This window comes from Pygocentrus nattereri, chromosome 3 (assembly GCF_015220715.1).
Source record: "Pygocentrus nattereri isolate fPygNat1 chromosome 3, fPygNat1.pri, whole genome shotgun sequence".
Lineage (NCBI taxonomy): Eukaryota > Metazoa > Chordata > Actinopteri > Characiformes > Serrasalmidae > Pygocentrus > Pygocentrus nattereri.
Window position 1 is genome coordinate 37,394,815 of NC_051213.1, and position 17,163 is coordinate 37,411,977.

The window sequence follows — 17,163 nt, forward strand, 5'->3', positions numbered from 1 at the left end:
ATAAAAATAATGCGTGGCCATGACTTAGTAAGGTGTAAGAACAAGATAATTAAGTCTTGGCCATGACTTAGTAAGGCGTGGGAAGGAGATCCTAATGTGTATGTGTTAGTAAGGCATGATCTCATTCCAACGCTTTACTTAATCACGGTCACGACTTAATTATCTGATTCCCACATCTTACTAAGTCATGGCCACGCATTAGGATCTCGTTCCCAGACGTTAATAAGGCGTGGCCACACATTATTTTTATTTAAATGGGACATCACCATCAGGGCTCTGTACAAACTGACTATTAACTCTAAAATACTTGTGAGACCACATTGAAAATCTGGTATATTTTCATTTAAACCTGAAAATAAGCAGAACGTTAATAAGAAATTATAACAAAAACAATTCATGACTAGTAAAATGAAAAAGAAAGATTCAGGATTCTGCACTATTTTTAGGTCTCTCCTCAAATTTAAGAAAATTTGTAACACTGATCAGATTCATATTCAGAAAAACTTTGTAATCAAATAGAAAAGAACGCAAATAAAAAGCATTTTCACTAGAGATCTTAGACTTTTGGACCTCTCTGTAGAATCAGAGAATTATACCGTAAGTATTACAATAAATTCGTTCCATGGTGGCAACTATATACTATATTTATGTATTTAAAAAGCACAAAGTAAGATGCATAGTAACAGTGTGGAAAGGTAAATACCTGATGTACAGCATATTAAATACCTACCAGTAGCCATATATAGATTATGTGGCATTAAAAGGATTTCTGCTATAGTATTAGTGTGTTAAATACCTACCCACAGTCACACTTTAGAAACACTGGCACTGCACTGGCGGCCTGGAGATGGATGGAGAATGAAATGATCATTAGTTACAGAATGGAGAGGAACAGTGAGCAAGAGAGAGTGAGCGACATGAAGAGGAAAAGGAGGTCTGCAAACATCAAAGCCAGTTTTAACATTTCTACAGTGCTAGCACTCTATAACATCCACGACACTGCGTACATATGACCTTTACAGATACAGTGTAAGGTGTTAGAAAGTAATGGTAAATTGTATTATGTCAGGTGGCAAGGTGTAAGCTGAATGAGGTTAGGATGTAGTAAATTCTTAAACCACTAGTGTTTATGTAACACTAGTAATTCAGACATGGATGATGCATGCATTTTTATGCATTCATGTCTTTGATTAAGTAATGGTTCTGTATTGTTATGAAGGCCATATGTACATGGAGTCCTTAGCAATGTTGCCCAAAGACAACTGCTTCTGCAATTTGTCAGCGTATTGATCTATGGGCAGTTAAAAATGGACAGGGTTCATATTACCCACAATTAAGTTCTATTGATCCCGCCCAAACCAGAACGCAAATCACTGTGGAAACAGTGGTGTGTTCAGTATGCGGAAATGTGCAGTTTGTAACATGAGACCCTTTTCTAACACACAAACTCTATAACTTCAGTCCTTTAACCCACTTAAATGCTAGTCTGGACTACAATACCACAGAGTGTTTAAGTGGTTAGTCTCAGGAAGGATTACAATAGCCACAGCACAACTGTTTCTTTTAAGTCTCGCTACAGGACTTGGTAATGTGATGTCTTGATATTATGCAATGACATTGACTGTTGTCTGTGAAGCTAATGAAAATATATAAAATACATGAAGCTAAGGAGTTGATTAAGGTAAACAAAACAAATGAAATTAAATGAAAAAATGAAATGTTTTGCCATTTTCTACTCTTCTATATTTGTTTTGTCAAATACTCAAAACATTACAGGCATCCTGTGGTAAACTGGCATTACCCTGCCTCCCACCTTCAAGCTTTCAAGGTTAAATCTTGAAGATTCATGAGTTGTCTGGACTGCTGTCAAGGTATTTATGATAATCTTTAGCAATGATGGGCTAATGTCTGAGAAAATGTTATGTAAATGTAAAAGTTAATGTTAGTCTTTTCACATTTTATAGATAAGTGGCAGGGCGGTCAGTTTGTTACATTATGCAATCTTCATTGACAAAACAGCAGTTTATTCAGGATGCTGAAGAATTTCCTTCTTTTACTCTAATTCACTCAGTTCAGCTGCTGGTCTCTATGCCAGTACCCTATTACTCTTTTCAGACCAAGGACTGCTGTGTCTCTTGGGGTAAGTTCTCTGTTATGATATGACTAGGCTTGTAATGCTAGCTGACGCTGAGACATTAGAAAGACATTAGAAAGCTTGCGAGGACTTTGTCTGTGAAAATGCTTAGCCAGGCCCGGAACATCCCTTGGGTTTTATGGGCCCATTCCCAGAGGCCCATGGGAAATTAAGACATATTTTAAACAGCTGTTTTGACTTGTGGTGGGAACTTTAATAGTGGCACAATGAAAAAATAAACTATTTTCAAACTTTTCATTGTGTTCAATTCTGATCCGCATTATTCCTGAATGTCAGCTTCATTTTCTCCTCCTCTTGCTTAGCAACCTGTTCCCATTTCTTTGTTGCAGTGAGCTAACATTAGTTATTTGAGTAGACTTTGAATTTGCAGCTCCAGATATTCAAAAGTTGTGCCAAAGGAAGATCAGAGTACAGCCATATCCAAAGCCAAATATGATGTGTCAGCCACCAAAGTTACATAAACATTGTTGGCAGTCTACTTTCATGCATAAAATCCTCATATATAACATATCTTGTGCAGCCATGGCAGTATGCTTTAGCTTACAAAGGTTTGGGTGTTTAAGTTGCAGCTTTTTCCCTTCTATGTTATGTACATTTCATCTGTTTAATTTAAATTTTTGTCAGCTTCTTTGGTGTAAATATTTGCTTGTGAAGAGCAGATGCATGCTTTATAGAGCATTGCTGGTTGTTGGGTTTATGTTAACCTGTGTTCTTGTTAAATGCATGTGTGATTTTGCTATTGTTGTGTCTCAACTGAAAAAAAAAACAATATGTGGTTATTTTTACACAGCAGTGTAATAATTCATCATTTGCCTGTTTAACTTACAGACATTAGACTGACTGTCCTTTCGATTTAAAATTGTGTAAACAAGTCACATGTGATATAAACAAGTCATACTATGGATGTTTGTTTTAGTGTAGTAAAGTACAGTACAGTAATACTGTGATTAGTTTGCTAAGTAACTAATGTAGACTTCTTTTGTTCACTAAAAGACTACCTATAGCAAAATATGCCAATAACAGAGCGGAATCTGCCACTGGTTAAGACACACTGACTTCTCATGTGATTCAGATTCAAGCCTGAAAGATCACAATAAAACAGCATCTCTTTAAGCTTTCACACTGTGTGTGTGTGTGTGTGTGTGTGTGTGTAGCATGTAAACAAAGAACTACCGTGGCCAATATGGCAGAACAATCTCATAATGTAGCGCAATGTGACATCAGTTCCCAAGGCCTATAGTGAAAATGTGCGAAACACTGAGCACCTGAAAGACTGGCTGTGATATTTGTGAGACAGCACCATGGAGTGCACAATGTAGTGGTCATGCTGAGGTCAAAAGGTCATGCAGCCAAACATTTTATACAGGTGTATAAAGAAGGAAAGAGAGAAAGAAAGAAAGTTTGTGGGATGTAATGGGTGTGAATTAATATCAAATTACTAGAACTGCAGAAAAACTGCAAAAAACTACTGGAGCATTTATGAAAAACACTGAAACCCTGTTTCTGCAGTTTGTTTGGCTAAAATATAAACATAAAAAATAAATTAAAATCTAAAATAAAATCAAAAATATTTTTTAAATTGCAATACTATGATATTTACCTAACCTAGTTATCATGGTACTGTAGTAGAAAAATACACTACATGTATAAGATAAACACAATACTGTGTTTATTTTTATGTGCAGGATAAAAACAGAAAGAAGGCAAAGGGACACACATACATACACACACAAACACACACACATATGTACACACATACACACACCAAATTAAAGCTGAAGACAACAGAGAGTGTAGAAAAGAAAGTGAGAGAACTCACGGTAGAGAGCTCATGATGTAGAGTCACAGTTTTAATACTGCAGTCTGACTGGAGTCTGCGCCGTTTCATACATTCATGCCCAAATCAGCACATGCACACCCTTAAACACACCCAACACACACATTCATACACAGGAGGTATGTACAGCACATGAGCAGACCACTTTAACAGCCAGAGCAATGTGTATATATGTGTATGTGGTGTTTGAATGGATATTCAGCCAAAAAAAACACTGTACTGTATACATTTAAAATGACCACACAAACTCTAAAAAGCCTGTAAACTGTCCCTTTTAGGGTACAAATGCTTGCTCTGGGGTGGTAGATTCAAGGGTTCAATTCCATATCAGAACTTTTAACTAGGAAGAGTGATATTTCATACTCCATGTTTTTTTATTATAGGTTCTGTCTTAAATCCGAGGCTTTTTATTTCATTTTTAAAAAGATAAAAGAACCAAGTTTTAAAATGTTAAGTTATGAAAAGGAAAGGTGCGCATACATGCCTGTCTGCTGGTACACATTCATTCATGGACCTTAAAGACCTTGTTGTATCTTTCAGGTGGCATTCGCATTGTACCTTAATGACAGTCCACACCTTTACCATAAAAAATGAAAGCTTAAAAAGAATGAAAGGCTGATATTCACAGCACCAGCAAAATGTACCCAGTGTGTCCATTTTCTTTATATTCCTCACATATCAGGGTAGGGTCTCAAAAATGGACCCCATGAAAAGGGTAGAATGCACACACATATATACATGCTTCCGTCTGTCTATCTCTGCTTCTGTGTAATACTATAGCTGTATTGTCAAGCTGCATCTACACCTAAACCAAACCCTCACCTCTTTTACCAAAACAAAATTGTTTGACTCTTTTCATTTTTACAAAACAAGTTCCATTTAGGGTGAAATGTGAGGACCTGTCCTAATTTGTACAGCTTTTTCATGGTTTCCTATCATTGTGAGGACCTCATAATAGACCAAATACAAACACACACACACAAACACGCGCACATATACACATAGTATAGAATTAACACATCGCTGCTGTTGGAACAAAACCCTTTATCTCCAATTTAGTAATTTTTCAGTTTTTGGGAGAATCTGAAAATGTCTGATGCCCTTTACAATGTATGTAAATTTCATGATCAATGGACCAAAAGAAATTCAAATTTACTTTATTTAAAAAGTCTGGTTCCATTGACTTACCTTGAAGTTAATGTAAATTTTTTCCTTTTCCTGTAAAGGTACCATTTTGGAGATACAAGGTTTTGTTCTGACAACAGCAGAATATATATACATATAAGTAATATAATTAAATTATAATCATATATAAAAAGGTGCTATATGTATTTTGGATTGCTCTGGACATTAAAGTGGAACAGTAGAAGAGTGCATGGCTGCTTCACCCTAATTGACACTGCTGCTGCTAAGCTTGGGGTCAGGGTTTAGCTGGGGTTTCGGAGGTTTGCGTTCAGGAGCTCTATGTTAAGAGGGGTTGTGCATTGCTGCTGGATGGATGTGCTATTTGGTCTTACCTTCCCTCTGTCAGTCTGTCAGAGAGTCTGTCCAAATGTCCCTGTGTCTGTCTGTCAACCAGTCAGCCACATGTCAGTGTGTGTTTACACCTTGCACACAACTCACAACAACAGCTAAGACACACCTATTCACACATACACTTACAAACACACATACAGAAGGCCTTGGCTTCATCAAGCGCTGAAGATGTGAGGCCATTTGAGTGAGGTCTCCTGATTCTGCCACGCATCTCTGTGTCTCTCTGGTTGGTGAATAATGCAGAGCATCTAGAATCGAGGCGTCAAACTCAAGGCCATCCTCATTTGGTGTGGCATGCACTAACTAAAGGAAAGTAATACTGATACACAGGGATCGGCACTGAAACAAAATATTTAGTTTATTGCACTTTGGTTTTCCTTTTTTCCCTTATTACAACACTATAACTTATACTGATTATATGTTTACTTCTCAGCCATGCATGTGTCATCGGTTGCACTGGTTATAAACAATTGATTATCAACCTCGACTGAGGTTGAGATAAGATGGTGAAGGTGAAAAGTAATGCCTAAATTAATGCCTAAATTTGCTTCTGTAATATAAATTTGTGAAGAATTATCGCTATGTTCCCATGTTGCCAATCCCGTCATTCTTACACTTACAGCAAGATGCGACTGATGGAAGCATACAGAAATGAAAGTGTTGCCACAGTGACAGCTTTACTGGCAAAAATGGATTATTATCAGAGGAGAGCTTTAGCAATAACGGCTATGTTCAAACTTGAAAACAGCTGTCTTGATGACTTGCTGCCTATGTTGATTCATAAGTTAGTGCCTTAGAAGGCAGCATTGTCTTTGAGTCTGTGATAGTGTTTTCTGCTATTTCATCCTAGTCGCAGGGGATTATGGGATATGTAGGCAGCGCAGGATACATCTATACTGCCTTCAAAAACAGCCAAATAAAAAAATCTTAGCAGGTAGCAGTTTATACATACATTTCATTTGGACATGACTGGGTGCCTCCCTGCTTCAGAATACTGTCTGAGTATGCAGCGTTTATTACATTTCAGACAGCCATTGATTCCTCATTTCACGGGTAAAGACTAAGTTCTGTGCTTTATTTCTTTATAGTTGTATAATACTGGTTAAACAATTCAGTGTTCCTATCTCCAAAATCGAAAATTAACAAAATCAACATACGTCATAGTTTCACTGAAAACAACAGAATATCCATTCTGTCCTTGACAATCTACTGTAAATATGTCTCAGTACGTGCTAATGTCCTCATGTAGACTAAAAAAATATAAATGAAAACGCACTTACTTTGCTCTGCTTTGAGCTTTAGCTCAGCTGTAGTCACTTTTCTCACATCTCCGTCAGGAAACTTTTACTCAAAAGTGCAACAGTTTCTTGCAAAACATCTTTCAATGCTCGACTGTTTATGAGGCTGAAGTCAGCTCCTCCTTCACCAGCTTCTTGCTCAAATTTTCCTGTTCTACCTTAAATGGTGCCTGAGGTGCTAGAATGTAACTGCCACACCATTTAAGGTGGAATAGGACAAATCGAACAACAAACTGATTACAGCTTTGCGACTTTGAAGTGTTTAACAGTTTCTCATTGCAGATTAAACATATCAGGAAACCAGCTGGTGTGCTTATAAATGTAAGTCCATTTGCCTCTAAATTATTGATGTTCGTCTTAAACCTTTCTCTTTTGCTGTTTCATTAGCTAATAGCTAGGCCAGACTGTTTTCTGTGGCGCTATGGTGACCATCAGTCTGCGTGCCAACCATCAGGGTTAAAGGATGAATTAGCAGTTCTACATTAACTCCAGCGTTTACAACCATTTACTGTTAAAACTCTGTTAGAATGATCCGCAGAGCTTTATTTTACTGCAAAGGAGAATTATTTTTGTTTTTATCTAAACTCTCATTCCATCGTGGAGCTGCATTAGGGCAGTAAAAGAGACACATGTGGCTCCAGACCCACAAGTTGCCTACCCCTGTGCCCCTGAACTTGTCAGATCTTCACTTAGGACCAAAAGGTAGGATGTTTCTATAATACTGTCCCACATATCTAAAAAAGTATGTACCTTTTTTTTTGTTAAGAAGTTGCAGCAGATGTGAAAGAACATAATTTCTACCATGACAGAAAAAAACAAAGCTAAATGTGATAGCCTGACTTGATGTAACCCATTGCAAGCTAGAAAAAGGATGCACTTTACACTTCACAGCCTTTTGAGGGCACACAAAGATGCCAACTTAGCCTGAACTGGGACTTAGTTTGACACCTCTGGTTTGGAACTGAGGCCTCAGCAGCGATTTGGCAGACCCACACTCACATGACCTCACCAGGACCTCACTGTGACCTCAACTGATCTGGGCATGTCCCTAACTGAGCTGCAGGGACTTACCCAGTCCAGAGCGGACAGAGCAAGAAAAAAAAAGTGTGAAACATGTTAAGAACACGATAAGCCACATCACAACACCACGATCACAACACACGCGCACACGCACACACACAGCAGCGCGGAGAGGACAGCGTAAAGGACACTAAAACAGCAAGTAGAATGAAGAAGCCCACATACAAACGCGTGATATGACACAACCTGAAGGGGAGAGACAATACAGAGCATGTGAGATAGCACTGGGCACACACACATACACCCACGCATACACACTGCAGTATTCTGTAGTTTCATATTTATTCAGACTGCTCGCTTGTTAGAATGGAGACAACAAGTACTTTCATCTGTCCACAGTGACCCCACTCCTCTGTCCTGCATTTTCACTGCACTGGCATTTACAGAGAGAGCAGGCTAAGTTCACACACTTTCTGCTTTTCAGCATCTCATCATGAGTGTATGAATGTGTGTTTAGTACCAAATTTTAGTACCAAGTTTGACTTTTTTTTAACAAATTATTTCATGTCTCTTATCACATTGAACTTGATTCATCATATTATGTCATTTAAAAGAGAAAAGTCTTGTTTTTCCAGCTTCTATGAAAATGTAATGATGTTTGCCCATCTCTAAAACATCATCTGATTTTTGATCACATCACTCCCACTGAGCTTAGGTGCAGGTAGCTATCATATAAATATCTATAAAAATGTCATATGTGGTTTTTCAATTTGTTACCATGAATCTGAAGTGCCAAGGATGTGCTGAGGATGTAAATAAGAAGGAAGAGATAACATGGCTGTATCACTAACTAGTCAAGCTACTCCAGCTGATGTTAACTACATTCAGACACAATAAAAATATATTTCTCTGTCTAACATGATAGATCATCCACTGAGGAGAAAAAACTTGCGTAGAAGATTTAACGCATTCGATGAGGTGGCTTTAGAAGTCATCCTACGTGAAAAGCATAAAAAACATCTGAAAAAATAGGCCTAATTTTGCTCAAAGTCCATTTCAGTTGTTGCATTTTCATTCCCAGCAGTTAACAGAATATTCATTAATTAACTCATACGGATATTTGCATTCTTGCATTTTGATATTAAAATTAGTCAGAATGCATATCTCTGCTAAAATCTTGGATAGTTTATCTTGTTGGAACACTGTTAATCTTAGGACTTTTATTGCTCATTTTTCAGTCTCAGTTTCTCTTGTTCAAGGTGTAATGAGGTGAGAGGGGCCAAGCATCACACGGATTTGTGTACTGCAGCAGAATTTGCATGAAACCCAGCCTTCACTCTTATTCAGTAAACATTTTCACAAGCACTCACTGAAATAATATACAAATATACATTGTATTGAATTTTTTGGGTTAAAAATGAAAAAAGAAAAAAGAAACAGGAAACACAAAAACCCATGGGCTCGGACCTCGACCCGAGTCTGCATGTGCTTGTGTATGCATATGTATTTATGAGCGTGTGTGTATCCTGTGTGTGTGTATAAGGTCATCCCCTTGTTTCTCTGTTTAGCATCTTTAGCGCTTTTACCTCTCAGTACTATGGTTTGATCCAGGAGGAGGCGGAGTTAGCATTGAGGTCCTGCTGTAACAGTGCACCCTCCAGCTTATACCACTGCTCTGGCGTAGTGGGATCAGGGGCTGCCGCCAGTGCTCCCATCTCTAACGGACAGGGGGTCACGTAAGGGTCATGGGGAGGAGCAGGGGTTAGTTTCGGTGGGACAGTATAGATTTTTGTGGCGTTTTGCGTGCAGATTTGAGGCATAAAGAGACATTTTGGTGTATTATTTGAGGTGGGGTGGGGGGGGGGGTGATTAATGTTCCGTGGAAAAAGGTTTTGCGTTGTGAAGTGTTCCAAATGGAGGGAGGTTAAGGTGTCGCCGTGCATGAGTGTGAGAGTAAAAAGAGTAAAACACAAAATGGCAGAAAAGCAAGAAAGAAAACAAAGTGAAAAAAGTGTGAATGTGGATAAGAAACAGAACAAAAGGCGGTTGGTGAGAGCGGGCAGGGAGGAAAAGAGAAAGAGCAGAGAACGACAGAGGATTAGAGCGGTGAAGAAAAATATATCAAAAAGAGGAGACAGGCAGATACATAGACAGACAGAATGGAAGACAGAAACAGAGAGAGTAACATGAAAAAAACAATCAGTCCAACAAAAGACATAGACAGAGAGAGAACAGACGGAGAAAGAGAAGAAACAGAACAGTCAAATGAGAGCGGTGGAGATTTTGAAAGAGCAGATGTGTATAAAGATAGATGTGTACACATTATCATTCAAAAGTTTGGAATCAGTGTAAAATGGATCTGGTTGCAGATAAATGTACAGAATAAGTATAATATGCTTTTAAATCATTTTTAAATCATTAGTGTACTGTAAATAAGAAGTCTGCTCAAGTCAAAGTCATACAATTTGTTTTTCTTGTGCTGACTCAACTTGAGGACACCAGAGTTCACCAAACTCAAACTTCTTAGTTGAGTCAAAAATGGCACTCCTTCTATCACACAGTCCCATCTGAAATATCTTCCTAATGGGCTTCCAGATATGGACAGCTAAAATATTGCTGGGATTCAAACTCACAATCTCCTGATGTCAGGATGAATCATTAGACACATAAGAGTGTGCCCTGCTTTAAAGTTAAACAAGTATTTTCTCCAGTGTATTAAACATTTGTAGACACAAAATCTGAGTTGCTTCATGTGTTCCTGAATAGTGCAGTGGACTAAACCATCACCCCAACAGGAGGTTCTGAGTTTGAGCCCCAACAATGCCACGGCCATCCATAAGTGTGTACCCAATAGGAAAAGCTATCTAGCAGGATTGTGTGATGGATAGAGTCCTAAAAAAATGAGTTCCTTCTATTGACCTGACTAAGATGCAGAACTAAAACATGAAGTGATCTTTTGACTCAACTAAGAAGTTTGAGTTGTGTGAGCTCATGTCCTCAAGTTGAGTCAACTCAAGAAAAGCATGGAATCCATTAATATATAATTTTGAGTTGAGCTGACCTACAGTGTAGGATGCTATGTTGCTGCAAATAAATATGAAGAAATGTGCCCAGAGTGATGGAGAGTGGTCGAAGATTCTAAAATGACAGAAAAGCTGTATAGCATGAACTAAGTTATAATATAAACAACATCCAAAATCATCAGTATTTCAAAATTAGAGAACAAATCTCAAGATTTGTACTTGACAAAAATTTAAATAGATAATTACAGTATATTATTTTACATTTAACAACTTGAAATATTAACAGACATTTTTTGTTGCTGTGTTTTGTTACTTAAGACAAAGTAATTGAGTAATTGAGAATGAGTGTCTCATTCAAAAAGCACTCCTGAAACACTCCTTAGAACTTCAGTCTGAATGGGTGGGTCTAAAATGCCATAAGCTGAATATGTAGATATATGCAAATATGTTTGGTGTTTGTGGTATCAGCAGTCAATTCAAAACAGGCTGTTTTTGCAGTATAGCTGCTATATATGCACTGTCTCAACTGAAGAGTGAACAGTATGATTTAAACTTTCACAAAGTTTACATACTACATCTAATTCTTTTACAGCAGACAAGTGAAGGAACTGTTTACCATGACAGGGACCCTGTAAATCCACATTATATGAAATATTACTGCATATAAAATAACAAAAAAATGTTAATATGACAAGTGATTCCAAGCCTTTGAATGGTAGTATATGTGACGTGTGTACATAGCTTTGAGTGTGATGATAGGACAAAAGAACTATTTGCATTGCTGCACTTAACGGCAGTGGCTCTGTCTGCTGAGGATTGATTCAGCTCACCGAACTGATTCTTTATTCAATTTAGTTAATCAAGTGTTCATGAATCAAACGTCCAACTGATTCTCCTTCATTCCACGATTAGCAAAGCAAAATTGACTTTGTTCTCATCCTGTTCATATGTAATGATTTCCAATTCAGTGAGTGAGTCTGATGTTCACTACTTCTACTCACTAAAGGAGTCAGATTCAGAAAACAAAGTACAAACACTTAACAGAGAGAGGGAGCCGTCCTCCATCTACAGAAAGAAAAAGGAGGCTGTTCATGACATATTACAAGCCTTCTATTGCAAGGTTAGTAGGGCTGACCTGAACAACATTTCACTGGCTGAGAATACTTGAGTTCTCAAAACCTTAAAAACACAAAATTTTATTTCATAATTAGCCATAATCATAACCATGATTCCTTTCTGAGGCATCTTTGCTCATTTAGCTTCAGTGGTCAAGTGAAAAGCAGAGCAGGTTATTGTGCTTTAATGGCAATTATTCAACTAAAGCAGATAGAATTTATTTAATATATATTTCCATATATTAATAGTTGATGGCTTGTCTAAAAGCTTGTGCTGATGAAATATGTTGTAGTTTAGGCCAGGTGCTCCCAGTCCCAGTGGCCCAAAGCTATGCACATTTTTGTGCTTGGTCTTATTGAGCACACTTAATTCAATTTGTTAACTAATGAACAAGCACCTCGTTGGCCAGATCAGGTGTGTAGAATAGGTAAACTTCTATCATCTTTGTGTCTTAAAAAGGATGGAGCTTCCAAACACTCAATAGGGAAACTAATGCCTGCATAACAAACTAATACTTGACCATTCAAATGATTCAGGCCAGCCCTAATAATTAAATGAACATGTTACAAAATCATGTTAAACAACATTAGTTTCTATTAATCGAGTTTTGTCACAAAAGCCTCCAGCCTATAACAGGGATGTGAATATAGTCACGATGCAACAGATGTTCGGTTCACGTTGGACTTAAATTGAATTAGTTCACCCGAATTGTTGAAAGAATTCAAAAGAACCTTTTGTGAGTCGGATATCACTATCGTATTTGCATGTATATGTTTATGTATATAATGTACAATGTATATTATGTCATATCATTATTGGGGGAGTAAAGCAGAGTGGTCACATCTGGCCAGGTGTTTTCTGGCCAGACTGATTTTTTAAATATATATAAACTCAATGTAATGACTGTGGTGGACTTTTTTGTTGAAAAGAACAGGAAATGACCTTCTTTGCTGGGCTCAGTCTGACCCCTGTGCTCCGGCCGTAGGAGAGAAACAAGGAGTGTGCGTGTGTGTTGGAACTTGTGCACGTAAGTGTGTGTGTGTGTGTGTGTGTGTTAGCATAAGGGGTGCACATGTGTGAGCGTACCTTTCCGGACATTTCCGTCAGTGGGCCGGAAGTCGCGTGTGTTGAGCAGGAAACAGGCACGGTCCTGCTGGTAGCGCTCCCGCGTCCGTCCTGCTGGACTCCGCTCATCAGGACTCAGAACCTGGTCTATTGTAGGACAGTCCTCATTGGCCAGAGCTGCACTGGCCGCATCACCATTCTGCTTGGAGTCTGACAGAGAGCAAGGGAGGCAAAATGGAGGAAAGAGACGAGGTGCAGGACAATTGGAGGATTACAGAGAAAGGAAAAGAATTGAATGTGAAATTAAAGAAAAAGAGAGAAAATAGGGGAAGAAAAAGTGGAGAGAATAAGGATAGAGAGTCCAGATATGAAGGACAAGAGAAGTAATATGATGGAAAAAGAGGGAATTAAATGAATGTGAAATGAGAAAGAGAGTGAAGGTTAAAAAGGGAGATGGGGGGAGAGAGAAGGAGGGAAAAGCAGACAGAAGGACAGTGAAGAGTAAGGTGAGTAAGGCTCACTGCAGCAGTTGAAAAAAGCAGATTTGAAACGAGAGGGAAAGAAATATTTATATCAAACACACACACCAACACAGGTGCCTGCTGGGTGAACAAAACTCATCCCCAGTAATGGTCAACACAGCAACGGTCGCAGCCAGGGATGGGGAATTATGGGTGCTGAGAGGGCTGCAGCACCTCCAGATCTTATAACTGTTTAACTGTAACTGCTACTGTACTGATTTTGAGCCATGCACTGTTTAAGTTAGCTTCTTAAAATGGGATATAATGAATGTTTCCTGGTCCAGCAACTACGTCTATATCTCACTCTGAAAGGCCTGTTGGTGAGTGGAGATGCAAATCAATTCTACTAGCAACTAGATTTTGGTTCCCGAAGGACTGATAACACCAGTTTACAGAAGTGCAGACAGGCAGAGCCAGTTTAAATGCTCTGTGGCAGGTGAGATTCTGGGAGCTGTGGTGATTTTAGCAGTTTGCATCAGACAGTCTGTGTTCTTCTGTGGGCAGAGTGCCTGAGACTGAGACTACGGGAATATCACAAAAACCCTTCTGCAAGGCATATCTCATACCTAAAACCACAGCATCTGTTGCCTCAGTCCCTATTAGCAAACTACTGACAAAATATTTTCCATTGGCATTTGCTTGCATTTGAGGAGGTTCATCAATAAAATTGTGCTGGTCACTGACCCTCCTGGACTGGAATTGAAGAACACTGGTACAGAGTGACCACACACACACTTTTCTGAATCGTTTTATTCTCACATTAAAGTGTTGCAGTGGTAATTAAGTGGCCTCATTAGCAGTGGTTGGGCTGAATCAGTAAATATATACTATTTCCTATTACTGTCCAAAAATATGGCATAATCATGCAAAACACAACAATGAAAAGACTTGTGGGTCAGAAAAGGTGAAAGACGTGTGCAAAAGTAGGTCAAGAACCAAACTCCACTGCTCTGAATTACATATGTCTGCCTATATTAATAACCCTAGACACTGTATACGGGTATGGATATGGATACTGATGACTTTCACTTTTAAGTATAGTCTTGTTCTAAGATCTGTTTACTTCCCGAAACAGAGAACGATTATCACATGTCCAGGAAGGACAAAGCAGTGTCCGTCTGGCCACAGAACAAAGATTCAATCGAAGATGCTCAGAAGTCTAAATACTCTGGTCGAATTTCATGCTTTGTTGATTTTCCAAGTGAAATTTTCTGCAAATTTCAGTGCACCTCTACTTTACTGTATGAAGAAGTATGCTGTAGAAGATGTGTTAACTTATCTTCACTTAGAAAATCAATAAATCATGGCATTCGACCAGGGGTGTCCAAACGTTTATGTATGACTCTATAATATTAGCAACATCAATGAAATACTCAGTCTAGTCATGGTGGCTCCTTGAGATGGCAGCTTGTGTTTACAGCCCAGAGTTTATGGGGGAGTAAAATGACAATGATAAAATGACCAGAAATGAAATTCCTAATAGCTAAACAGCTAAAAGCCTCTAGGGTTTTTCACTGGTGGGACTGGGGCTCTGTGTGTGTGTGTGTGTGTTTAGGCTTAGCAAATGGAATGCTTTGGGCTCATATGGAGTCACCAGTTGATCATAAATATAACATCAGCTATTACGGAGGCGCTGAGCATCCTGAGAAACACTCAATACTTTAAGTGCACTTAAATGTCCTGAGTTATTTCACCATCATCTCTGCTGGCACTGTCAACCTGGAAAAAATGCTACATAACAATTTCATTCCATTTTAACAGAGACATAAAGTACTTTAACAGCATTTCAAAGAGCAAAATTAAGCGACAGAATCGTCCATTAGTAAACAAGTGTTCACCAATGTCGCTTTTAAAGGGCCAAAAGTTTTCTGTAGTACTGCATTATATCTGCCTCATTAGTTTGACAGAGGTCAGTGGTGTCATGATCTGACACATTTTTCTATACAGCAAAAATTAGCAGTGGCTGAAAATGTGCCTTGTAAAATGATAATGTTCCCATTTTCAGTTTTTAGAGCATTCAACAAGTATAATACTCATTACAAGCTATCATGCTAGTTATCATAAGGTCATGTGGTACAATATAATGCACTAAAATTCGATACAATACAATACGGTGCATTGTTAAATACCTAGTTTTAATTTAGTTCCTTCATGAAAACAGCCAGACTGCATTACACAAACAATTATTCCACACCCTTTAAACCACTTCTCCCCCCTCCAGTTACATCATACGTTGGGAGTTTTCCTAGTCTTTAAATCAGAAAACCTATAGGGCCACTACTGTATTGTACTGTGTGAAAAGACAAGAGCAAATGCAGCAATAATTCATTTTTTTAATGTTGGCCGGAGTGTACCTGCATTAACTGAATGCACACAGTATTAGAATCTATATAGAACACTATAATGACACCTTATGTACAAGAACCCTGTGTATATGTGGAGGGGAGAGTCTTGCTTGCCTTTACAGTACATCAATAAATGTGTTATTCAGCTTTCTATGACATCACATATTGATACCCACTTTGTGTTACTGTATACAGTTGTGTGTGAGTGGAAGACAATGTTCAGTTGGGTTCTGTGTCTGCACATAATATCTATACAGTTGTTTTTAAACATATTAAACATCTGTGTTAGTAGCTCCATTTTGTTGGTGTACAGTTAAAGACTCTAGCTCATCTATTGATGAGAACTTTCTGTTAGTCATCCTCAAGCCCTTCATCAGTGGTCACTTTCTGACCACAGTGCTACAGGAGTGGATGTTTTTTGGGTAGTGGACCACCCTTCATTCACTTCATCACTCTTTTTACATCGTTGTTTTTACAATATAGTCATTTAAACGAATGCAATTTTAAACATGACCAATATTGTGATAATGATTTTCAATACTATGACAACATTTATACTAAGCTCACTGATTTGCCTGGCAAAAGGATATCTAGTTGATTGTATTTTTTATGATTCTATTTTTAGTGCAAGTCAATGCACAATGTTTCCATTTTTTACCCATCATGGATAAATGGTTAAAATCAAGGTCTTTCATAAGGAAAGATCCGGAGGGTTGACCAACTACAAGTGCAGCAGTCACCGCATCTCAGACCAAGAAAACCAAGAAAACCCAGCATAAACTGAAACAAAGAAAATACAGCAGTCAGTACCTAGCACAAGACATCAAGTTAGTGGAACCCGAAAATGAACCGAAAACTACTGATCTGTGGTGTATGTTCAGACGTCTTCTCAAATATAAATTTGAAGTTAATTGATTTACACCAAGCATGTCAAACTGGGGACCTTCTGGGCCAAAGGGCTGAGGATATTAGCATTTACCCTCATCTAACGCTCTGAATTTATGAATTTTTCTATAGTGCTCTGAATTCATGAAGGCCTTGGTAATTAGTTAATGAGTTGAGTCAGGTGTGTTTAATGAGGCAGCATGCAAAAGACTGCAGTCTTTTGGTCCACGAGGACTGGAGCTTTACACATCTGATTTACATCTGGAGATACACCTGAAAATATGCATTTAAACCGATTATAATTATTGAACCTAACATATTTTGAGCCAGACCTCCATTTATTCATCCAGTCCTTGAAAATG

The 17,163-nt window shown here is 38.3% G+C and overlaps 1 protein-coding gene across 12 annotated transcripts in view; it reads right to left on the minus strand.

Moving 5' to 3' along the window:
• kcnc3b (potassium voltage-gated channel, Shaw-related subfamily, member 3b) overlaps window positions 1-17,163 on the minus strand; it is a 105,236-nt gene that overhangs the window by 16,638 nt on the left and 71,435 nt on the right. For 3 of the 12 annotated variants that reach the window (XM_017700773.2, XM_037537236.1, XM_017700775.2), the window contains exons 4-5: window positions 13,072-13,260; window positions 9,433-9,563 (exon numbers count right to left, since the gene is read on the minus strand). In XM_017700773.2, the coding sequence (XP_017556262.1) occupies window positions 9,442-9,563; window positions 13,072-13,260 (311 nt within the window). In that variant the 3' untranslated portion in view covers window positions 9,433-9,441. Of the gene's footprint in view, window positions 1-800; window positions 842-8,071; window positions 8,093-9,432; window positions 9,564-13,071; window positions 13,261-17,163 lie in introns of those variants that run through there. The other 9 variants (XM_037537237.1, XM_037537235.1, XM_037537239.1 and 6 more) reach the window with 6 other exon arrangements.